General features: G+C 42.3%; 1 protein-coding gene across 9 annotated transcripts in view; it reads left to right on the top strand.

Moving 5' to 3' along the window:
* LOC119650219 (epsin-1) overlaps nt 1-20,008 on the top strand; it is a 64,160-nt gene extending 44,152 nt beyond the window's left edge. For 7 of the 9 annotated variants that reach the window (XM_038052794.1, XM_038052790.1, XM_038052795.1 and 4 more), the window contains 4 exons: nt 20-240; nt 314-409; nt 8,347-8,628; nt 18,007-20,008. In XM_038052794.1, coding sequence (XP_037908722.1) covers nt 20-240; nt 314-409; nt 8,347-8,628; nt 18,007-18,066 — 659 coding nt within the window. In that variant the 3' untranslated portion in view covers nt 18,067-20,008. Of the gene's footprint in view, nt 1-19; nt 241-313; nt 410-8,346; nt 8,629-9,046; nt 9,082-18,006 lie in introns of all 9 variants that reach the window. The other 2 variants (XM_038052799.1, XM_038052798.1) reach the window with 2 other exon arrangements.
* Nucleotides 20,009-26,515: the final 6,507 nt, after the last annotated feature.

Raw genomic sequence — 26,515 nt, 5'->3', positions numbered from 1 at the left:
TTGGTTTATATTTTTACAGCATCATTACTTGACGATATGGACCCATTGTCATCAAAGAAACCAATTAAGTCACCACAATCCTTCCTAGGTGAAAATTCATCATTAGTCAATTTGGATAATCTAATAAAACCCGCTGCACCTGTGAGTAATAATGGAACGGGAGCAGCATATAATCCCTTCAGTGATACCAATCTGGTGCCGGCAGCGAAACCAAATCTATTCCAGCAGCAACAACAAACGGTAATAAGATAACTATATCTACATATATGGGGAGCATATATCTTCATAAACATTTTTTTAATACTATTTTCAGGTTCCGTCCATAAATCAATTGAAACAACAACCGTTCCCTGTAACATTAAACCAAGACCCCTGGGCACCAGTCAATTCAAATAACACAAGTGCACAGGTAAGTTTTGAATAGTTATATAATTGCAGTTAAATGATCACAAAATAAGGCAAAAAGTTCATTTGAATAATTGTTTCTATGGAAGGTTAACGATCTTGGATATGTTAAAAATGAAGGTAGTTTTCGAACAACAAACGTGCAACATGATTAACATTAAAATTATTCAAAACAAATAATGGCAACGTTGTGGGAACACTTAGCACTTGTAAAGTACACTATATCCGTTGACTTCGTAATAGTTTGCTAAATTTATTGTTGCCTGTGTCTGGGCGGCCAATAATCTAAGAACCGCTAATGAACTATTTTGTATCGTGCTTTTATGCATTACAATTGTTGGGAACAATTATATCAAACTTGCTAAAAACGAATAGAAATATAACGAAAATGAAATACATAAAAACAATTTTGACTAAGGGCCCCAGGACAACAAATAAAGTTACGTTTTGTGAAATAGCCTTTTGGAAGAGAAAGCTTTGGTTTTCAGCCTGGAACCCATGTGCTCTCTGGAAATCCAAAACCTTGACTGTCTCACAGAAAAGAGCGAGATAGAAGGTTCCATCAAACGCGAATGTCTGGAGGTAGCAATGTCCGGATTGGTATCACCTCTCCGAACTCTCGAAGTCAAAAACTCGCTGTGGTGGAAGTTACGGAGCAATACGCGAGGCAACTTCTAATCATCGTGAAAATCAGAATTGATTGGATGTTTGGATTATGGGCACACGTCTGCAGCGTGTCGGGGACCTGACAGAAGGTCAACATGCCGCAAATGCGGTCAGGCAGGCCATAAGGCGAACACCTGCAACGAAGAGGATAGTTGCGTCTTATGCAGAGACTGTGGCGCGTCTGATGAGAACTTTGCGCACACTACGAGCTCAGGGCGGTGTCCAGTCTTCAATTGTTCATGAGTTGCTAGCGTAGTTCGCGGAGACCAAAGCTGATTTAGTGCTAATCAGTGAGTAGTATCCAAACAAGGACCCAGCTTCATGGGACCTTGACATATCAGATACCGCTGCCATCTGTGTTCGGGATGGCACCCTCCTTAGGGTTCTTGCCCAAATCCGAGGAACGGCCTGTCTATCTTACGACAAATGAGACGATGCAGGCTTGATGCTCTGGAGGGCGCTATCTTGGTCGGGGGTGACTTCAATGCCAGGGCACTTGAATGGGACATGCCTCACCCAGACTCCAGAGGGAAACGAATTCTCGAAATAGCGGCGAAAACAGGACTGGTAGTTTTAAACACCGGATCCACCCCAATGTTCCGGCGAACAGGCTGTGATGGAAGCATTGCAAATGTAACCTTCGCGTCGGAGTCACTGGTGTCGCTGGTGGACGGGCAGCGAGTTTTGGAAGATTTCTCGGCAAGTGACTATCAATACATTGCCTTCGAAGTAATTAACACAAATTCCCGGTGTGTGTCACCCCGGCGCCCTTTCTGTGCTTGGAAGGTTGTGAAGGTGAACACCGAGTAGTTTGTCGAAACTCTGGAAACAGGTGGAGTCGCGCTTAAGGGTACTCCTGGGGGTGGTGGTGCTGCAGCTGACACTGTTGTAGATTCAGTTATGAACCTGATAACGACGGACGGTCTGCGGAGCTTACATGCCCAGGAGGGCATCGAGGCGTGGCAAACCTTCTATGCATTGGTGGACGGCGGAAATTGCAGAGTTCCGGAAGTAGTGTCACAGACTCCGCCATGTAACACAATTTCCTAAATGACTAGAAGGAGGCATGTACAATAATGACAGAGTACAGATCAGCCAAAAGGAGACTTCACAGCGCAGTAAACAGGAGTAATGCTCGCTGCCTGCAGGATTTGGTCGACGAGGTGAATGGGGACTTGTGGGGACTCGGTTATAAACTGGTAACCCGAGAAATCGGGGCTCTGCGGAAACCCTGTTCATTTAAGGCCGAGAAGATAGATCGCATTGTACGAGCACTATTCCCTGTGTACCTTGTATGGCATGAAGACGTCGGCGCGGAGAGAGCCAAGGACTGTCCACTTTTCTCTATAAAAGGATTGGAACTGGCAGTCCTCTTTATGAAAAAAAAGAAGGTGCCAGGACCCGATGGTATTCCAACAAAAGTATACAAACTGCTATTCCAACAACGAGCAGACACTGCTCCACGCACTCAACGCTTGCCTGAAAGAGGCTAGTTTTCCTTCTCGTTGGAAGGTGGCCAGGCTTGCGCTGATCAGCAAAAGGAAAGGCGACCGTGAGCTGCCGTCTTCATACCTCACACTTTTTTATACTTGACACAGTTTGAAAAAAGCTCGAAAAGCTCATCAGAAGTAAACTCGCTGAAGCGATACGTGCTGCTGAAGACTTATCTCCACGGTAGTTCGATTTTAGAGCAGGAAGATCCACAGCTGATGCTGTCATGCAAGTTGTCGATGCTGTTCGTCGAGCGGAGGCACATAGTCGCTGAACTCGAAGGGTGGTGCTCCTCATAATGCGTGACGTCAGAAACGCCTTTAATTCCGTCAGATGAAAAGACATTCTAGGCACACTAGACAATACTTTCCACGTGCCGAACTTTTGCGGATATTGAGGGACTATCTGAGGAACCATTCCCTGCTCTATGAAAAGGGGGGGGGGGGGTACCACAGGGATCCATCTTAAGGCCGGACCACTGGAACGTTTCCTATATTAGTCTACTTAAACTCGACATGCAAAAGAGTGGCCCCTGGTCAGTTATGCAGATGATGTCATGGCGCTTGTTGCTGGACGCACTGTCGAACAGGCGCATATTACTCGGCATGGTTTCAACCTTGCACTGGAAAAAACCGAAGTAGTCATTCTGGCTAAAAAGATAATTTCGACCCTGCGTCCCATATCGTCCGGCGGGTCGATAATCGAGTCAAAACCAGCGGTAAGGTACCTTGAACTGACTTTTGACTCACAGATGAGCTTTTTTGAGCAAATCAAAGCACAAGCGAACAAGGCTACAGCTGGAGTTTCGACGTTAAGTAGGGTAATGGCAAATATTGGGGGTCCTACGTCTAGCAGGCGAGGTCTCCTAATGAGTTCAACGCAGCCAGTCCTGCTTTACGGTGCAGAGGTATAGGCTGATGCTCTGGGCAAGGAGGTCCATCGTAAGCGTCTCGCGCAAGTGCAGAAATGGGGGGCTTTGCAGGTGACCTCTGCTTACCGGACTGCCGCTGAACCGGCCATGATGGTGATTGCTTGAGTGATCTCCGTCGCCCTTGCTAAGGAGCGTTAAACCAGATACAGGCGCAAAGGAGGTGATTGCTCGTGAAGAACAGCCACGCACCTTAGATGATTGGCAACTCTTTTGGCAAAATGAAACTAGAGGCAGATAGACTGCGCGGTTCATTAGCAAATTAGGAGCTGAATCGGAAGCATGGGGAGATTGACTATTTCCTTACCCAGTTTTTAAGTGGGCATGGAGGTTTTGAGTCTTATCTACACAATATTGGAAAGGAACGATCTTCGGATTGTGTGTTTTGCAATGGAGTTGTGGACGACACCCAGCACACCTTTTTTCCCTTGTGGAAGGTGGGATGGGATTCGTCAGCAGCTCTATTTAAACACCGGGGATCTCTCTCCAGACAACATTGCCAAGGAGATGCTGAAAAGCGCTGACAGATGGAGTCGTATTGCCCATTACGTTCGAGTCCTTCTCGTTGCAAAGAAGATAGAGCTCAACCAGTGGAGGAGCGGGACGGCAGGGAGTTTCTTGAACTGACAGTTCCCTTTCGTTGGTGAAAGAAATTCCCTGATTTGAAGGCTTCGCAAGGTGAGAGAGTTCGTGAACTAGCCCGAAGTAATGTGACAAACAGTTCCAGGCTAGCTTTCTGACGACGGGGGGTGGTTAGTTGGTAGTTGGACAATGTACTGTTGCGGGAGTCCAACACTCTGTGCATAAATGCATTCACCTATCCCACCCAAAAAAAGAGCAAATGTCAATTGACTACTACAACTACGAATACAATTGCCGGTTTGATTTTGTAACCACTAAAGGCTTCGTTTTTGTAGTCAATATCGTCAAATTATTCAATTCAAACTTCTGATTCCACTATTGAACCTAACCGAATAGAAGCTGTTTCTGAAGGTGTGTATCATGCGAAATCGTCAGCTTTGTCTAAGAATTTCACACGCAAAACTTTCTCGACTTGGGACTATAAATCGTCACGATTAGGTTTATAGTTTTACTATCTCAAATATGTAACATTTGCGAATTTCTCAGATAGTCTGTTTGCTTGCAAATATTGAAATAAGTCACAGTAAAAATATTAAGCTGTTTGCAACCGTGCTTTTGAGGAAATTATCTGACACGTGGCACGGGTTATTCCAGCTGTTTTATTGGAATCATACTGAATTGTGACAATGGTAATGGAAAATTGGCCTTGAAGGACTGAGGTTTTATCCTGCAATTATTCTCAAGCCACAAATATAATAACAATTTAACTCCCAATATTCGAACCCACTTAGTAGTTGCTTAGTAAAAAAAGTAATTAAGAGTTGATTGAACAACAAAGCAATTTGATTTAATGCAATTTATTTAACTTTAATAACAACATGTTTAAATGGAAAGAAATAATCTAACTCAATCACATCGCCTCTCCTTCAAGCGTACCATGAATTTTGTTTATCGCCAATAAACGGGCTGACTTTATTAGACTTCATGCTAAACCTTTGTTTGCAAAGATGTATTTCATTGTTGCTTCTCTTTGACTTTAAGTTAGTTAGTTTAGTTAACTGGGAGAAGCCGCAGCTCCGAGCACCCAGGCCATTGTTAGCCCCATTGTACTATCCCCGTAAGTTGCCTATTCAATGGCTTCCCGCCTACGGTGTTGGCAGGCTTTAGCGAATCTGAGAACATTCTCCAGAGGCAGAGATTGTGCATATTCTTCATTGAAGAAAACCTTGCCAAGGTGTCTTCATCTGAGATCTGAGGATGCCGGGCAGCTGCATAAAAGTGCAGGGCCATCTCCTCCTCCTCCTCACATTGGCTGCACATAGCCGAAACCACAACTCCAATCTTTTCCTTATGGTAGTTTAAGGAGCAGGGTTTTCATGTCCCACTTCTTAAGGGACAACAAAAATGCCGCTCTAGTGGCCCTAGGCTCTTTCACAAGGATTTTCGCTGGCCGGCAAGAGTCCAAATTTCTCTACTCCAAGAGCTGGTTCTGGCCCCACTATTGTGGATCCAGACCCTCGGCGAGCCAGTCTGTCAGCCTCCTCATTACCAGCGATGTTAGAGTGCCCCGGCACCCACATCAGGAATGTTTCGTTCAGTCGGCCAAGTTTCAGCAGCACCTGATGACAACTCCACACCAACTGGCTTGATATGTTGTTGCCGTTTAGTGCTGATAATGCCGTCCGACTGTCGGAACAGATTCGAATGGTGCGACCCCTCCATTTTTGTTGCAGACATTCTTCTGTTGCCAATGAAATGGCATATATCTCCGCCTGGAATATGGTCGTCATTTTTCCGAGGGGTCGAGCCAGTTCTATAATCGGATTCTCCGAGAACACCCCTGCGCTCGATCCATCCTCCATGACTAACCCGTCGGTGAAGATTATTAAGTCTGTAATCTGAAAAGACTCATGGCCACTTGTCGACCATTCTTCTCTTTCGGTGATAACGACAGTGTATGTCTTTTCAAAGATGAATCTGGAAACCATATGATCGGTCGGCATCAGGGCTACCGGATGTTTTTCAAGGAATTTCCAGATAGACGCATGACTGTTTGATTGGCCGCCTTTCCACGCCCCAATGGTATCGAGCCTATATGCGCCATTGGCCGCTTTCCGTTTCACCTCCAAGTGAATGGGGGGTAAATTTAGGATAGCTTCAAGTGCCGCAGTCGGCGTAGTACTCATTGCTCCAGTAATACTAATACTACTAATAGGCAATCAAGTCTCTGAATCTGCGTTACCAGCTTCCTGCTGTTAGCAAAGTTCCGTCTTGGCCACCAGACGATGCATGCATACATCAAAATGGGTTTTATTATGAATGTATACATCCAGTATATCCGTTTCAGTGAAAGCCCCCAGATCTTACCTATCGCATTCCTACAGCACCAGAGCAATCTCTGATATTGTTCCTAGATATGATACTTCCACGTTAACTTGGAGTCGAAATGTACTCCTAAGTACTTGACTGTTTGTGCCAGCTGGATTTCCGCCCCTGCCAAGGTGGGTAGCGTATAGCTGCCCCACCTGACGTTCCTAGTGAACATAACTAGTCCAGCACCAACTGTGGATTACATGCAGAGTTGCATTCAAGCGGTCACATACTGTGTCCGCAAACTTGCCGGTAATTATTACGGCTAGGTCGTCCGCAAATGCTTGTGCGAAGACTTTTTTGTCCTCCAGGAGCCACAGCAGGGTATCCATTACCAAGAGCCATAACAGTGGAGAGAGAACCCCTCCCTGTGTGCAGCCCCTGAGACATCCTGCTTCAATAGACTTCTAGCCGACCAATATGTTGATTTTCCTCCACTCTAGCATGTGAAGGATTCAACTGATTAGCAGCGGTTCGATTCAATGCTGTCTTGCCGCATCACAAATTGCCGCGAATGAGGCATAATTAAAGGCACCTTCGATGGCCATAAATGCGCCTGAGGCGTATTCTTTTTCGGACATCGCCTTTTCAATTTTTGCCGTAAGTTCATGGAGTGCTGTCTCCGTTGATTTGCCTTTCTGGTAGGCGTGTTGCCTATGGTGAAGTGGGCACTTAGGAATGTGTGTATCCCTTATGAACCGATCTACTAGTTTTTCTAGTCCTTTTAGCAGAAAGGATGTTAGGCTGATCGGTCGAAAGCTTTTTGCGTCTGGGTAGGTGGGTTTTCCTGGTTTGGGAATGAACAACACCTTCACATCCCGCCATTTAATTGGAATATAAGCGTGTACTAGGCATGCGCGATATATATTCCGAATGTGTAGATCCAGGGCATCCATTCCTTCTATTACTAGCGCAGGGATGATGCCATCCGGACCTGCAGACTTGTATCTATGGAAAGAGCCCATTTGCATGTCAGATTCCAATCTCTCGGTTGAGGGCTGTATGCACCTGTTGGCCCCGAGATTAGATTTTGGATGCTGCCCGGGAAGTGCACTTCAAGCAAATGGTTTGCCGTTTCTTCATCGCTTTCTGTGTACTTCCCATTCTGTAAACGTAAATAACCCAGTTTCTGACTACGTTCTTTGACCAGAATCCGCTTCAGCTTTGAGATTGCCTCAAGAGAGTTAGTCTCTTCGCAAAAGCATCTCCAAGATCATCGTTTAGCCGATCTTATGCTCTTCTTTAGAGCCTTCTGTGCCTCTTTATAGCGATTCCAGCTAGTGCCTGATTCACCCTTCAGAGCACGATTAAGGAGCATCCTTGTCGTTCTCCTCTGTTTTGCCAAATCCGAGCTCCACCATGGTGTTTTACCCTTCTTTGGCATCTTCAGTGGACAGCTTTCTTCGATATCTTCTCTCATGCTAGTTGTGATCATCTGGGTTGTCTTCTCAATTCCAGCAATGGATTTGATGCTCTTTGTATTGAAGATTAGAGAACTTATGTACATTTGTGAATTGTTGCACATATTGCGTGCATTTCAATAGATCGAATAAGTTCGACCAGAATAAGAAGGATCAAATGGACTGATAACATTAATTGCCTTATTTTGTGATGTCTATAAAAATAGTTAAATTTGTTGTCTCGAATAATTGAATTAAAACGTGAATGCCTCTCGACATTATCGTTAAATTTACATCGAAAAAGTCTCGTCTTACTTTTTAGTAATTAGAAAATTCTACTCATTTTTTCATACATTCTCAACAATATCATTTCTACTCATTCCTTCAAACATGATTTGATTAACAAAATTTTCGTTTCGTAAAAAATTAAAAAAAAAACATGAAATTGAAAACCAACATGCGTGATTTTCTGTCTCTTCTTCTGCTTGCAATATGCCAATGCAGTTGGATGAGTTCCTATTTGAGTATGAATCAAATCAATTAGCCACGACAAACAACAACCAGAACAACGGCATCAGCCTTAGTACAAATTTTGATGATATCACATCAATGAATAGCAATAATATGAATTTGTTCGACAATAGTATCAACTGCATAAACAATAATAGTCAAAATAATAGTAACGTCCCTGCAACTGGCTTGATTCCTACCAACCACAACAATGCCAGTATCAATATCGCGAATAATAGTGCTCTTTTAAGTTTCGATAACATCAACTATTTGGATGTGAGTAATTTTTTGTTTGAAAACATGAAAGAATGTATAAAAAGTTGGTACGATCACTTATTTAGATTTAGATTGCAAAAATTCCATAAATTCCAGTCATTAAAGTTTTACAGACGACATTACTGTAAGAGGCAATTCAATCCATTGTACTGAAGCATACAAAACCAGCATTTTTTTTTAGCTTAATACTCGTATGCATAACAATTTTTATTTTGTTCGAGTGTGTGACTAGAAATCAACGCTCTGCAACTAAAACGTTTGAGAATGATTAAAAACGTAACTCACGTTTATTTGATTTTGATTGATTTGTACTTGTTCGCTCCCTTGAAGCAAACTTGAATGATAAAAGTAACTTTTTTTGAAAGCCCCCATTTGAATTTCAACATAAACTTTGATTGTGACTTATGTATTCTTGTAGCCCACAATGGACGCTTGGACGCTTAAATAATATGGGTAAAATAATAATATTCTCTACTATTGCATGCCATCAATTATAGTTACTGAAATGTTTGAAGATTCGTACTAATTATATAAATAGTTAGTCCACGGACCAGGATAGTTGATAAGTTTTTATTCTCTAAAGTGGGGGAAGGTAAGTACGAGTACAAGTTCCCAGTACCTGGTATCCAACCATAAAAATAACATTGGTTTATTTAAAGCATCACTCACCGGAATTTGCCCCAAATCTAGACAGGAAAAATTCAGGTTCTTTAAAAGCAATTTATTCTCCCAGCTACAAACTTTTCTGTACAATGAACCATTCTAATTCTAATCCGATTTCATGAGGGAAACTGTCTCGTTTCAGATTTCAGATTTATTTATTGAGCAAAGAAAAGAAATACATGTGCTGTACAAAGGAATAATAACTTAAAAGCTCAAGCGTGACTAATTAAGTATGTAACGCTAACCTACGGAGATATCCGGCCTAGCCGGTTACATGTTATAAAGTGAGAAGGTGGTGCATGTCAGTGCTCATTTGACTTAGCATGTGCTTAAACCTAGTAATAATTTATAACTTACGACTAAACAAACATAACACAAAATAGTACTCCTTACTGGGAAACGGGAGAAAGGGAGTTTTTAGGCACCGGTGGACAGGATTGATTAACGGAATTGGAGTAAAGCGCAGTCCTTTCTCAATGGTGTTAGCATTCTGAGAAAGGGCTACCTTTTACTCGTTTTGGGCCTGTGCGAGGACAGTGACCCAAGGGGGAGGGATGAAAAGGGCTGTGGGATTGCGGGGCATGTATTGTGGGGCTAAATTGGTAGAGGGATCTTAATTTAGGTAAGAAATTAATGCTTGGCGATATTACATTATGTATAGGCTAATTAGTGTCTATTGTCTTAATCTGTACTAAGTAAAGAAAAAAAATAATAGTAGGTGATCTACATCTGCGCGGGGGATTGACTGCCAGAACAATGGGCTTACGCGGTTAGCCTCTGTGAAAGTCCGGGGAGGAGTTTTGATAGAAGGAGGGGATGAAGGAGGGAGGGGAGGCGTGGTGGTTGAGAGGAGAGTTACTGTCCGAGAGGAGAGTCGGCCCTGACACGTAGTTCCTCTGTTCGCGTAATAGTGCATTGCGTTTAGCGTGATTTTTTATCAGCGGGTTAGGGTGGGACAGCCACTTTTTCAGTCTGACTCGCGACAGCTTGATCATGTGCGTGAATTATGGGGCAAACCCCGGAAAGGTCGTACAGAAGAGAGTTTTGGTGGAATTTTAGATTTGGCCTTCTGTATTTGGCCGTGCATTTCCTGACTATCGTCCTTTCAAAGCGTTGGAGGGCTTCTGCTACGTTCGGAGACATGGTAGCCCATGCTGGGAAACCGTAGGTCAGGATTGGACGAATGAGAGTCTTGTATAAAAGGGTTTTGGTCGCAGGGTACAGGGCCCGGGATGAGAGGAGGTTTTTTAGGGCAGCTGAGGCCTTAGAGGCCTTGGCGATAGCAGATCTGACGTGGGGGTTGGATTTGAGTTTGTTGCTGAGCGAGATTCCCAGGTATTTAATATTTGATTTCGGCTTGAGAGTGTGTTTAGCAATGCGTAACTGCAGGTTTTTGCTTTCTGGAACTGTGCGCCAGTGGCACTTCCCACTGGGGTTTCTGAAGCAAATAACCTCAGACTTAAGGGAATTAACGGTGAGGGCCCACCGGTTGAAATGAGCGATGACTCTATTGGTTAGGATATTGAGAGAGAGGGAGGCTATTGAGGGCCTGAGACCACTCGCATATAGGATGGTGTCATCGGCGAAGAGGATCCCTCCTGATGCGGGAGGATCATTGTCGTTGGGGGAAGAGGGCGGGAGGAGGTCTGCCTGAAATGCCGTTGTCGTGAGGGATAAGTTTACGGGAGGAAGGGGAATGTCGTGGAGGAAAATGTTAAAAAGTTTGGGGCCTAGAATAGATCCCTGGGGGACTCCTGAATTTACCGGGAAGTCGCTGGAGCGTAGTCCATCAAAACGCACGTGGCAAGTTCTGTTGAAGATGAAATCTGCAAGGATTCTGAATAAGGGGAGGGGGCAATTGGACTGGATTAGTTTGTAGAGCAATCCCTCTTTCCAAACAGAATCAAACGCCTTTTCGAGGTCTAAGGCGCAGGCTACGGTGCAATGCCTGTTTTCCAGTTGATTGAGGATATGGTCTTGCAGGTACATGATTACCTGCTCGGTGGATCTGTGGTTTTCGAAGCCGAATTGGTTAAGTGGAATGATGGCGGAGTAGTGTCTATTGAGGTGACTTAGTAGGATACGTTCGAAGATTTTTCCGATATTGGAAAGAAGAGAGATGGGCCTCATATTCTTGAGATCGCCCGAGCACCCCTTTTTAGGGATAGGTATGAGGAGGGCGGATTTCCAAGCCACCGGGAAGTGGCCGTTGTTCAGGCAGTTGTTGAAGAGGATGGCGAGCCGATCACTGATGGTAGGCGCACACTTCCGCAGAACAAAGTTCGAGATGCCATCGGGGCCCGAAGATTTTTTATTGTTGCACCGGTAGATGGCAAGTTCAACTTCTTCTAGGGAGGTAAAGAAGGGGGCGAACGGGCCTGTTCTGACTACATCAGCCGGGCATCTGGGAGAAAAAAAGGGCAAAGGTAAGAACCTTCCAAGCTCAGCCTTTTATCGCTGACAGCATTGGCGACCACCGAGTTCCAGATGGGGTCCACTGGCGATTTTGCTCTGAATAAGTGGCTGAAATAGTCTACACAGGCGGATATTTTTTCCTCGGGGGAGTGACACTGGAGGTTACCTATTTTTATCGGGGTTTGGTGGAATTTAGTATGTTTTTTCTGTCTTCCGGTCAATCGATTAATTACTGAGAAAACTTGTGGGCCGGGTTTGAGGGATTTGAGGAGTTTCTTGTAGGACGCATTCAGTTCGGACCGAATAGCTCCGTTGATTTTGTTGGATAGGTCTTTGATGATCTCGGAGAGGAGACGGTAGTCAGCGTTGCATCTGTTCCGTGACCGGTGAAATAAACGTTTCCTGCGCTGCAGTAGTCTGTTTCTATCGCGGACTAGGAGTAGGGTTGAGGGGGAAAGGCACCCGTATTTGTAGTACCCAGGTTCTTTAACTGGGGCGTGTTTGTCGATTGTTGATTCGAAGGCAGAGTTCACTTTCCGGACATATGTATCTAACTCAGCATTAGAGTGTATGCGCGATTTGTCCAGGGGAGGGCCCAGCACGCTGTCTAAGTCGCGTTGGAATTCGTCCCAGTTTGTCAGATTGAAAGATCTGCGTTTGTGCGAATGGTGGAGTGAAGGGAGACTTTGCTGTAGATGTAGAGAGAGGCTGAGGGCATGATGGTGCGAGTGTGCTGCTAGAGAGGAGCAGCTAGTGACACATGCTGAGAGACTGTCTCGTTTCCTTCGTTGCATACTGAAGATACCAAATACCTAACATACATGTGTGGCTGCACATCGGAGGCGCCAACCTGAGCGCCACCGCGAATTCGCCTCTGTCGCCGCATTGAGGAGGAGGAACTCTTGACTAGACCGCCGGAGAGTGCGGACGTCGTCCAAAACGTAAAACAGAAAAAACGAAGGAAATAAAACAAATTCCTGCATAACTATTAACATTGTATATATTATATTCTTTATTATTTAATAAATAAACAAAATATAAAAGTTAAATAAATTTCAAAGTGTAAAAGTCTTCCACTCCCGACAAAAAAGAGAAAGTACTAAAGTGCTCTCCCCGGTCTGTTCTAAAAGAACAGTTGTCTGCCCTTCCATCACTCGTCAGTGGCTCCTGCGATCGCGTATACTTCAGGCCGAAAAAATCTTCATTTAGGGGAGGGATAGGCAAGACCAGGCACCTAGCGTTCCAAATGCAATGAAACTAAAGTCATAGCACTTATTTAGTGCCTTTTATTTTCTATAATCTTGTCTAGTCAAAATTTCAATTCGGTTAATTTGTTATTGTAAAATGAAAAATATTAACAAATTTTAAAAAAAACTTTGCAACGTTATCTCGTAAATTATGTACAGAAATAGTGTTCAAAATTTCAAAACGATTGATGCAGTAGTTTTGAAGTTATGAGGGGCACCGACTTGGAAAACGTGAGTTGCGCGAAAAACGCTTTAAAATTTTGAACAGTAAAAAATTTGGGATTTAACGATCATAAGCGATTTCTATCGGCTTACCTTACACTGAATCATCGATGCCAAGTCTGATAAAGGATGTTGCAATGATCCATGGTGTCTAAAGCATCTTTTGCTTCTGTCCACGATAAATCCTGCCTTCTTTTGTTTGTTTTTCAGCTTCCTCTTCTGATCGGCCTATACGCATGGAGTCAGTTGATCGCGACCACTGATGAGCGTTTGGTCCACTACTGATTCCCATGTCTTGCATGAATGTTAGATAAGAAAATGCAGGCTGCAATCTCAACGATGGCAGAGGTTCCACCCAAGTGTTTTAGTGAGATTTTCCAAATAAGCTGATTCAAACGCTCATTGTTGTTCTGTGTAAAGCCTCCGACATATCACTCCAGGAGGGCATCTTTGTTCAGATCTTCATAGATGGGCTTGATGATATCCAAAACATCCTTGAGAAGATCATTATACGAATGTTTGAACGAATCCAGTGCATTAGCAACTGCAGCTTTTTGCCATGCCTGCATGGTAATTAGCTTTAACAATAGCGCCCTCGAGTCAGGTAGGTAGAAAAATTCGACAGATGTAAAAATAGTCATAAATTAGGAAATTTTACTCCGATCGACGAAATTTAGACACAACATTGAGATATTATGCATTCATTTAAGACAAAAAAAAATAAATTTTAAAACCCTACTCTCCCTTAAAGCGACGGAACCAATCGCGGCACGTTATTTCACTTCGAGCAACACTTCCGTAAAGTTTTTCTAACTCTCGATGCGCGAGTAAAGTAACACTTCTCGCAAATTACGATTATTTGACAAAAAATCAGACATTTTCAAAGGGGTTTGTTTCCAATATGTCTCAGCTTCGTTCATAACGTTTTAGATATGTCAAAATCGACTAGCACTTACAGGTGGAGCCATCTATTTCTGTGTTTCTTACACAAAAATTAGACTTAAAACTTTTTGTGAAAATTGAACAATCATTCCCCCCATCTTTCGAAAGCATTGTTTCTTCCTTTTTCGTGGTTTTATTCGGATTCACTGTAAATCCATACCTAAGGGGGTCATCCCGTGTGTCGAATTCGAGGAATCGATTTTTTTTTTGGTATCAATTGTATCTAGATATAGCATAGAATATATGGGCAAAGTGGTTTTTTAAAGATTTGTGTAAAACAAAACGTCGTGTCCAAATCGATGTAGATAAGCCCGATAACCTCCATGTCCACTTAAAAACTGTGTTAGCTTGTAGCTTAGTTCCCCGTGGCTCTTTTCAATCCATCTTCGAATGTGTGGAATGATACGGTAGGTCCAACGGCCAGTTTGTGGCTCGTTTTACCTCTTTTGCCATTCTGCGATGGATTCCCCGCGTGCTAGTTGCCGTTGCAGTACAATAGACTCCCCGATTGCATACATTTTGTTGTAGAGACGCCGACCTTCATTCGCTAAGATGTCTATGGGGATTTTCCCTGCCGGTACATATGCTGCTTCTCCTGATGTTGTTCGATAAGCACGGCATACCCGAAGTGCACTTAGTCAATAGTCGCCATTCCTAGTTTTCCGCAGTTTGGTTTATTTTCCAGAACAGTTGCCCAAACTGGAGCTGCGTAGAGTACGACGGAACTAACTACCCTTGGAATAAGACGACGTCGATTTTGTCTTGATCCACCAATGTTCGGTAGTACCGTTCAGATCGTTACACCGATGGAAGACGCGTTAGTTGCAGCGCACTCAATGGGTTAAAGTTGAACCTTTTGTCAATCATTACTCCCAAATATTTAAGCAACTCTTGGGAGTAAATTCTTTGTCCACCAACTTTAATTTTCACGGTTGTGTCTTTCCTTTTTTTGCTGATTAGCTCCGCTATGCAGATTTTCATATTGTTCGCATGCAATAGCTATGTTGACATTATTTTCGAATACGCTCGGGGAGAGCAGGTCTTGTGCCACTCGACAGATTTAGTTACATAAACTTCATTTGTACTTATTTTAGAACGACTTTCTGAACACTGGACATTTACTGCTTAATGCAATGTGGGCACTGTCGCTATTTTTCTTTTTGGCACAGAACACGCATTTGGGCTTTCCGTCGCAATTCTTCGCAAAATGGCCTTATTCTCCGCACTTGCGGCAAGGCCAAGATCTGTCTTGCGAGCTGGTACAGGCTTTCGCAATGTGGTCGAACTGCCAGCACTTAAAACATTTATGCACTTGATTTTGCTCTCGTATCCCTCAAACCACCCATCTGCTATCACCTTTTCTGCTGCTTCGACAGGAAAATTTATCGACGCTATCTGTGTATCACTGTACACCTTCCTAAGTTGTAACACGTGGGCCTCACTCACTGATTGTAGTTATTGAGATTGCAAGGCTTCACAGATCTCGGACTTCGTGGTGACTTCATCCAAATCCTTGCATTCTATCACCACGCATTTCTGCTCATTTTGATGGCTGCAGCCTCGTCTAATGACACTTCGATTTTTTTTCCGTAGGCCTTCGCCTACATCTTCATCCTCTTTAAGCTCACCTTTCTGCGTACGTCTGATACGCGTAACGTATCACTCAGTTCAGTCAGGGGGTATCCGCTTTTACTTTACGCAAAATCTCCGCGTACGTCAGGTCGCTGGTTTTTGTTATGATCAGCGCGTCCGGCCTGATTCTCCTTTGAAACCGTTTGTTACTTTCTACTTTGGTCCAAGTAGAGTGTTTGGCGCGGTTAGTGGCCTTTTCTGTCTGTCCGTCACAAGCGTTTTTCTTGGAGATTGTAGCAGCGATTGACACCAAATTTGGTGGAAAGGTGAGAACTGTGAACACCCACGCATACAGTGAGTCACATCCTTTTCCGTCAAATTTAAGGGGAGGTCCCCATACATGCAAAAGGAAGGTGTACACTTTTTTCACCAAATATGGTAATGTGCGGTATCAAATAAAAGGTCTCGATTGGTACTTTTCGAAGCTGGTTTTAACTTTGACATTTGTTGGAAAGGCGAGTAGTTCGGGGGGTCAAAAGTGATCATTTATTTAACAGGGCCATTCTCAGAAACTGCCGAACCGAAAAATCTGAAAAAATAAGAGGCTGCCACTATATGATGGCTAGATTCCGAAATACCTTCCATATCGATATCCCTTTAAATGCAGAACCTCCTTTAAGTTCATCCTAGCACCACCTAACAGCTTTGTGCCCAGTATACCTTGTGCTACTGCATCCATAGTAGTGGGGAGCACTCTTGGGGTTGACTGCAGTGCTGCAGTTTCTCCCTGTTTTTTACCTCCATTACTTTCCTTTAATCCCTCTCGTGCTTCAAGATACCCAGCTGTAATAGCACGCCCCTGGTCTTTAATTGCGTGATGGCCATCATGTCGAGCATTGACAAACTCCATAATATTTTTTATCATGGTTCCTAACTTTGCTATCCCCTTAGACGCACTACTCGCATCCTTTACCGAGGCGCGTTGGCTAATTTTGTCAGCATTACCAGGCTTTGCTGTCGGCGATCCTATTACTTTATTACTCCTCTTAGATGGGTCGCTTCCAATATTTACCAGTGGCGTCTTCTCGCTGACACCCTTACTGGTGGGAAGCAGGCTGAATATCGTGTTGCCATTTGACGTTCGAACGTTCGATTATATTCACCTTCCATTGTTTGTTCAAATACTCTACGTCTACAAATCCATTTAGTTACCTACCGTTACACTAGATTCCATGTTGTTTGTGAAAAAAATAAGCTGTAATTTTTTTACGAACAGACAGCACGGGGTGGCGATCGATTCCCGAGAATGAGTGGCAGCGTAAGTTATACGTAGTATTATACAAACAAAAACCAAGATTTAAGATGTTGATAAAGAAGCTCCGATCTAACTCGGGTTCGAACCTGAGTCCTGGTGATTCACGGACAAACACACTTGCACCGCTCCGCTGTCTGGCTGCCTGTATGTCAGCCTGTCGGCATTTCCGTCTGTCTGTCACACGCATTTTTCTCGGGGCCGGTTATAGCGATTGATACCAAATTTGGTGGATAGATGGAAACTGTAAACGCTCACGCATACAGTGAGTTGCATAATTCTACCTTGAATTTAAGGGGGTATACATTTTTTTTCCATCAAATATAGTCATGTGGGGTATCAAATGAAAGGTCTCCGTTAGTACTTTTCGATGCTGGTCTTAGTTTTGACATTTGTTGGAAAGGTGGAGGGTGCGAGGGATCAAAAGTGATCATTTCTTTAACGGACTTATTCTCAGAAACTACCCAACCGAAAATTCTGAAAAATCTGAATCAGTCGTTAAGATCCCGTTTGATCAATACCTGCCGATCATTGGAGTGGCTACTGGAGGAGACAAAGTCTAGGCTCTTTTCCAATACCTCTGAAAATTCTAGTCAAGCATTTTCCAAAAAGAAACGTTGGGATGGAGTGAGCAGTGGAGCCTTTCCATCTCATTTCAAAAAATCCTTTCTTATAGAGCATTAAAGTAGGAGTTAACGGCAGTGCTCGGGTAAATTTAACTTAACTTAATTTCAGTGACAACAATCAGAAGGTAACGATTTCATTATTAAATTATCAGAAAGGTAAAGTAAATTTACTATTTCACTTCTTCAAACATTTCAAGTAACTTGACTACTAACTGCACCCAAATGAATCAACTGTGAATTCCTCTCCTATGGAAGGTTGTTGAAGTAGCGTAGAACTAGATATCACTCGCTAACACCTCTTCTAATCTATTTTCCAGCAGTTTACAATTTGTTACCCAATTTTAGCCTGACTAATCCGAACTTTGTCTTTATTCCGCAGAACAACAATACGCCTTGGATAAAACCAGAAGTAGCAGCAACCAATCCGTTTTTATCGTAGGGGACCTAAAATAATTATAAATAGAAAACTAAGACAGACAAAAAAAGGTTTACAATAATTACTGATAGCATCCAATTCGTAAAATGAAGCTCGGGAATTATAGAATAATTTTAACAATTTGCTGATGAACAATGAACAAAACAGAACAACTGAGAAGTCGCTAAAAAAACGAAGAAAAAAACAACTATAGAAAAGGTATTAGGCAATTAGCATTGACGATAGAGCAGCGATAGAAGATGCGAAAGATAACTACGAAAAAAAATAGTAAAACCTAACATAATAAAACGTGATTTAAATCATATACCGTTAATTGTAAAAGGATAAAGAGAAATATTCCAGTATTGTTGGCGAAAAAGATTTTTTCTATCATTTCAATGTCTTTTTCCCTCCACGTAAACGATAACGATTTCAATAAACTGGTAAACATAAGAAAAAGGATTAAATACGTATTTGTAAGGCTTTTATACAACTTACCAGAATATTATAAATAAAATTTCGAAGAAAACTACTCGAGAGAAAGTAGATAATGATATGATATCGGTACGAGAAAATTTTATTACGGTGTTGCCTTTTTCTAATTGTTACTTTTTTAAGATAACTTAAAGTTAGATCGTCACAACATCCGCAGCTCGGCCACATCTATTCGAGGGTCATTGTAGCAGAATGTTTTCACTGAATAACAGATATAAAATGCCGTTCAAATTAATAGACTAATTCAATCTATAAATCTGACTACTTTCCTAATCTTAATCCATTTTGTGTCCCAAAAGGTAGCTGTTGAGTTTCGTTTCACTCAAAACAAATTTATTGGTTTCAAATAAAAATTGAAACCATCAATCAGCCCTAATTAATCACTGTCTTTGTGTTCGCTTTCTTCTTATTAAATTAAAATTAGTATGATGAGTTAGATAGTTATCAACAGACGAAATTCCGTATGCAAATATGATAGCAAACGGATCCCATCATTTAACCAGCAAGTTGTGGACACGCTTCGGCTATCATTCTATATTTATGCGATGCTAATTGCTTGTAATCTATATAATTTATTAGTAATTTATATCATTTATATCAACATCGTTCCATACATCGAAACATTCTTTTCGTCGCCTTTACAAACGAAATCAGATACAAGCTCACACAAATACATTTAGAAATAAAATAGTTTTAACCAAAAATCTTACAACTAAAAGTTTACTTCTTTATTTTTCATTCGGTTAAGATGTAGAGAGAGAGATAAAATATATATTTTTGAATGCTATTATGTATGTATATGTGTTTTTGCGTACATTTGTAATTATATCTAGAGTTCAGAAGTTGTATAGTCGCTTCAACGGATTTAATGCTGAGGATAAGGGGGGGAGGTCAATATGCTCCATGTAAAAATCAAAAGCTAAAAGAAGTTTTTTTTCTGATAAAAATTTATCTAATTTACACTAAGTTTAAAGTGGATACGGATTATAAATATTATTAACATGGAATGATTCTTATAACTTCACAATATTTTAATATTTCTAGAATATTAAACTCGAGAAAAAAAAGTTTTTCCATTATCTATTTGCAAACGTATTGAAATATTATATATTTTATGATAATGTATTGAAACTTTGACATTTACCGGTTTCCGATAAGAAGATCGTTTTCAAAGAATTTCATAAAATTCTATCTTTTATGTCAATGAGTTCGTAATGAGTGAACAGATCAATTAAAATCAGTCAAAAAACAACAAAACAAAACAATTTAGACATTATCTGGTTTTAGCAACGACGGTGTTTGATAATTTATTATAATTAGTAAAATTTTCATTTGCTCATTATGCCAAGAGAAATTTATTATAATGATTTGCTTCAGTTTCGATATCTTATCTCGATAAAATTGTAGATGTCGGTGGATAGTAAAAATATACAAAAAGAGCTTTAATCTTTATTTCTTTTAAAAAAAAAAATAAAATTTAGTTGAATTTATAACGACTTTTATGTAATGAGTGTGGGGAATAATATTTTTATATAATATATAAAAGAAAACTATTGTAATTATAGAATTTATAAAATTATTACACAAATAAAGATAAATAATAAAATATAGATTACTTTTCTATGGACTTTTATCTCCAGGAAGTGGCACAACAACGGAGCTGTAGATACATGCCAATATCATTGGCCCTTGATCGTTAGGAAATCAAAAAGGAATGTCTGTTACAATGAATTGCTTTCATAGCTGATTAATACTTTTATGTACCTATATTAAAGCACAAGAAAAGAAAAGGGGTTTTCACCTATACCCTTCTATTATTTGACAAAGAATACTACTTTGTGGTTAGAAGTCTTTTACTTATTTAATTATAACAAATGCGAACTGCAAGATTACTGCTGGTGGATGGCATCAACCAATCAAAATTTAACCTTTCTGATTTAACAACAATACGCGAACTTCGTGATAAACCGCTATACTTTTTCAAGGCGGACAACGGGAACAATGTCGTCGCTATGGAAAAAGCTAAATATGACCAGGCTGTTTTTCGGAAACTGGAGAGTGCAAACTTCTTCGAATTAAGGAACAACCCGCTCAAAAGGGTTGATCGAGCGTTGAAGGGAGCTAGTGTGGTATTTCCGAATATTAGGCGACTCCGAATGCCCAATCCTGTGCTTCCAAGAACCAGATGTCAACCGAAAATCCACAAGGAAGGGAACTAGATGCGAGAAATCATTGCGGACTCGAACTCACCGACGTACAACATCGCCAAGTGGTTGATTAATGACTGCCACATTCTTGGGACGACGAATAGTAAGTATTCAGTTGCTAACTCCCATGAGCTTATACAGAAGCTGAAGCTGAAGGTGTCGTTCGATGTGAAGGCATTGTTTCCCAACACGCGGTGAGAGAGTCAATTTTCGAACTCGAGAGATGTCTGAGCTAGTTTCGATCTGGCCTGGCACGGAGAAGAAAAGTCCGTATCTATGAAAACCTTGCCAAGCTCTGCATGCATGAAAACTATATTACGTTTCGGGATAGATTCTACAAAACTACTTCTGGAGCAGCGATGGGGAACCCCATCTCGCCATTACTCACTGAAAAGTTCATGTCATCAATCGAAGAAGCAATTGGATCCAGAGGAATAATGCCTAAAGTATGGTTTAGGTATGTAGACGACGTATTTGCGTTTGTTAGGAGAGACGATATCGACATTGTCATCTCCTCTATAAACAAGATTCATCATAAAATCCAGTTTACACTAGATGGATTGGATGGGACTATACCCTTCCTAGATCTAAACATCGTCAACTCTAGCGGGAAGCTTAATTTGGAGACATACCGTAAACCTACAGCAACGCAGAGAACGATACCAGCAACTTCACCCCAAAAAAGGCTGCCTATAATTGCATGATTCACCGACTGATCACATATCCTTTTTCGGAATACGGCTTCAATAAGTAACGACAACATATTATTGACACCGCTATTAAGAATGAGTATAATCCTCAGACTATTGAGCAATTGATCGGAAGGAAAATCAAGCAACACAATAGGAGACGGATAAGCATCCCGTAATCCTATCTATTTAACAACATCAGGAATTGGATAAAAAAGTTTCAAGTGGAAGTCGTAAGTTCGAGTCGATCGTCGAATTTACTGGGAAGCGTCAAAGATCCTTTTGCAACGGAGGAAAAAAGCGGGATCTACGGAATAATGTGCAGCGACTGTAATAAGATATACATAGGACAGACTAAATGCCTGATAACGACTAGATTTAATGAATATATCAAGGAAGCGGTAAGTAGTTTTGGGAAACAAAAGTCGTGCATAAGATCATCAGTGGCAGCGCACATAGTCGAAGAAGCCCATACGATTCAATATGAAAATCTTAAGCTCTTGCATCATATAAACAGAACGACAACCTTGGAACCTTGGGGAAAGTCTAGAAATTTTAAAAGAAGACGCGACGTGGTTATTAAACACAGATTCAGGTAATTGCACTTCAAAATTAATAAGACTCGCCGCGGTAATTAACAGGTAATTAAGTTAACTTTTAAAAAAAAATATCTCGGGGACTTAATCACATGGTCTTCTTAAGACACGGATTGATTTTGTGACTACGGTCAGAGCCCCGCGGCGACAAGCTACTACGGTGCCAGTCCATACCGAATACATGGCTCAGCATTCATACTGGTGGATGGATACAAGACCTGCCTAAATCTCTACCGAATTAAGGAGTAGGGCACCCGTGTTGAAACGCAACACCACGTTTGAGACCCGAAGGTCTCTGTTCGCTTGAACGCAACCATTACCCCCATGAAGCTCCCACTAGGGTGCAAACCGCAAACAACCGAGCTGAACTTACATACAACAGAAGTTCATCTGAAGTATGGAGGATTCAGTTCCCGGTTCCCATGGTACCAGTATACCTCTGGTAAGGTTTCGTGACCTATTGCCACTTCAGATTAATTCCCGTGCAAATTCGGGTCTGATCGCCATAATTAGGCCTTTGAAACATTCACCTACTGCATAACGGCCGGCAAGCCAATGTAATACCGCGTCTCCCGGTGACACCACTATGGAGGTGCTCTTCGGCCACTTGGTTTTGGTTCGGCCGACAGGGTTGCCGCCCCGTCTTCCTCACTGCAACCTCTGAGCACCAGTTACGCTGACAGTGAAGCCCATAGTGTTTTACGTAGGCACCTGTCGTGAGACTTAATCCTACGGTCCTTTTCAGACACGGATTGATTTTGTGACCACAATCAGAGCCCCGCTGAGACAAGCAACAACGGTACCAGTCTATACCAAGTGCATGGCTTAACATTCATACTGGTGGATGCAAGAATTACCTAAATCTCTACCGAACTATGGAGTACGGCACTCGTGTTGATACGCAACACCACGTCGAGGCCTGAAGGTCTCTTCTCGCTTGAGCATAACCACAACCACCATGAAACTCCCACTAGGGGGCTAACCGCAAATAACCGAGCTGTCCTCACATACAACAGGAGTTCACCCGAAGTATGTGAGTCTGGGGGCTTTCCCGGTTCCCATGGTACCAGTATACCCCTGGTAAGGTTTCGTGACCAATTTGCCACTTCAGATGAGTCCCCGTGCAGACTCGGTTCTGATCGCCCTGATTAGGTCTTTGGAGCATTCGCCTACTGAATCACGGCCGGCAAACCAAAGTGATTACAGCGTCTCCCGGTGCCACCACTATGGAGGTTCTCCTCGACCACTTGGTTTTGGTTTGGCCGATAGGGTTGCCGCCGCATCTTCCTCGCCGCCACCTCTGAGCACCAAGTTACGCTAACAGGAGGAACTGCTCCAAATGTCGACAATGATTGTGGAAGTGGAGGATAAGCAAATTCTTCAGTTGAAATCTGCTCGAAATATTCTCGCCATCTATCCGTCGCGGCTCGACGGTTGGTGAGCAAAGTACCGTTCTTATCATTAACGCGATAGAAGTGTTCGATATCCTGTGTGCGTTCGTTTCGGCTTTTGACAAGTCGATACAGATCTCTCTCGCCATCTCGAGTGTCTAGTATATCATAGAGATTTTTGTAATGGTCCGCTGGGATGACAGGAATCGCTTTCTTTGCATCACAGTTGGCATTCTTATAAATTTGCCAATTGGTCACCGGGTCAGTGCGTTCCTCACGCTGTTTTAGCGGTAACTTAATTCGCAGGACGGCAATCAACGTCCGATATTGAGATACGATAGTCTCATAGAAAACGGCTTTGCAATTTGTGACGGCGATAAAATGTTGGCGTTTTATGAGAATATAGTCATTTGCTACTGTTTTACTGTTCCCACTATAAAATGTAGGAAGATGTGACAATCGTTTGATGAACCATGTATTCATAAGTACAAGGTCATGGGTGTCCACCAAATCGATTATACGCTCGCCACCCTTATTGGGTGCTCCAAACCCCTATCCCCCATGGCAGCTATTACCGCCAGCCTTTTCACCCACATGATCATTAAGGTCAATGATGATATAGTCATCAGCAGGCACGTTGCAAGTCTTTTCATCGAGAAGTTGTCAGAAGGCACCTTTCTCGATATCAGGTCTACCTGTCTGTGGTAAGTATGCGGAGAAGAAGTGAATAATGCCATCAACTGATATAATGGTGAGCTTCATCAGCCGATCATCAAATCGTTCGACTTCTTTAATAACATCACGGAAACCCTTCGAGATAGTAATACCAACACCGTATTGAATATGTGAGCTACGAAAAGAGAGAAGTTTATAGCCGTTTTTAGCGCGTTAGTGTTCAATGTCGCAGCTTTTGGCATCATACCATCAGGTTTATTGCAGAGCGCAGATATCAATGTGCCTTTTCTGCAGGGCTCTTTCGAGTTCTTCGGTCTTTCCAGTTAGGGTGCCAACATTTAGCGCGCAGACACTTATTTGTTTTGCTGAGACTAACTTACTTCCGTCCTGACGCCGTCCATGCGTCAAGAACCCTTGCCCATTTCTGGACAGGACCGGGGCCCGTCCTGCCACGTTGACTTAGCACTTTTCCGAGGCTTGTCAGTCGGTCCGATCATGTTGTTTCTAACGACATTGGATACATTTTCTTGATCAGCAAGAGGGATCAGGTAGGATTTAGTATAGTGTACTTTATTTACCTCTTTCCCTGATCTCAGCATTTATTTTTTATTTTACTGAGGATAGTACAAAGTACGTTGCCTCAAACCCTGCTCCTTTACCTGGGCTTAAGACCAGCATGCTATGTTAATAGCACGGCGGAGTTTTAGACGTTGTTGATGAAACCGAAATAATTTTATCGAAAGCAAGTTCGAACATTGTGCCGCCAATCATGAGACGGTAAAAATTATAGAAATCTATAAACATTACATAATTATAGTCACCAAGGCCATGCCTTCCTATCTCATGCTCGAGTATGGTATCGTCAGAGCCCTACCCGGTATTTAGATCACCCATCACGATCACATTACCTTTAGATTGCCTTTTCTGAAATGCATCAAGTTGCTCATCCCCCTTTTTCTTTGTATCGGGAGACTCCGTTGGTACGTCACACTGTGAGATATTACTCATTAGACACTTGGATCTCACCGTCGGTGTCCTGCCTGAAATCAAATAATAAAGGCATGTCTTCCGGTTACCATAAGCGCTAGTCCAACAACAAATTCACAGTTGCTTCCATCAAGCTTTCCGGACTCCTATAACACAATGCCATAACAGGGAGAAGGGAACTCTCTAGAGTGTCACCATCTAACTCCGCTCAACCCTTGACTGTCCAACGATGCCTTGGTGCCGCGATAGTTGAGGGGGTGGGGCGTTAGTCTTACAATCTCGTTGCCCTGAAATCGAATCCCAGTTGTCATATATGTTGGTATTTGCCTTGGAGTGAACAGGAGAAATAAATACAAGTAATGCCATGAAAAATTGGTTTTGTAAAATCAAAGAATTTTCTACCGACCGGACTGTTACGTCAAGATATCGCCGTTTTTTTTGTGAGCTAATAACTAAATAGTAAATAGTCTTTTCGTCTACAAGACTTCACCAGATGTGATATGGTGATACACCGTAGTGAAGTGTTGGTCATCCTGGGTGAGGAATTTCCCGTTAACGGCGTTCACAGGACCATCGAAAGATTTGCGATTACATGCGAATTCTCTCGTGATATGATGCACCCTTCTGACATCATTGAGATTAGAGGCAGCTTCCCCTGACCAGCGCAATAACAATACCTTTTTGACACGCGTATGCTAGGTTCAATTTCCCTGGATTACACATGATATCGGAGTTCGGGCGCGTAACAATCGCCAACGCTCGGAACGGTCAATAGTGCTTTCAATTGCATCAAACAGCTTCCACGATTCTGCAGCCAACCAGATCTTGTGACGCCTGTAATTAACTATCTTAGATTGGGGTGATCAAACTACGAAGGGGGGCATCCTCCAAATAACAGCCTAAGGAAGACGAGGACCTCAGCGGCTATGCTTCTTTGAAAATCTGCGGCAGAGGAAACAATGATTGAGGTTGTGATCCGTCGTGGATGGCCAATTTAACTGCTCGTCCGGTCTCGACCGCAAACTCTCTGCTTCAACAATGTGCCACCCATAACGAGGCTTGGGGTACTAGACCGAGATTGTGAAGCTGATGTCTTCGTCACTTCGTCTAGTCTAGGCTTACTTTAGAAGGATTTCAAAGAAGAGTAAGGTAGCTCCCGCAAATGGAGACTTTTTGGCATTATTTTATTAGCTTCTATTTAATGTTAGCTATTATTAAGAAACACGGGCAGTCCTCTACCATATCTCCGCTAACGGCGTGAAGCAGTTCCTTTGCATCACGTTCTGGTCATCTACAAATAATATCTAACACAATTAAAACCACAAATGTTACCTAATATATATCTTTCCAGCTGTATCTTTGAAATTGTTTTATCATCTCCTGTAAACACATTAACATTTATAAGTCAATAATGAAACTTACCTACTCTAGTG

This window comes from Hermetia illucens, chromosome 2 (assembly GCF_905115235.1).
Source record: "Hermetia illucens chromosome 2, iHerIll2.2.curated.20191125, whole genome shotgun sequence".
NCBI classification, from domain to species: domain Eukaryota; kingdom Metazoa; phylum Arthropoda; class Insecta; order Diptera; family Stratiomyidae; genus Hermetia; species Hermetia illucens.
Note: the sequence above shows the minus strand (reverse complement) of the source record. Positions and strands in the feature narration are given on the sequence as shown.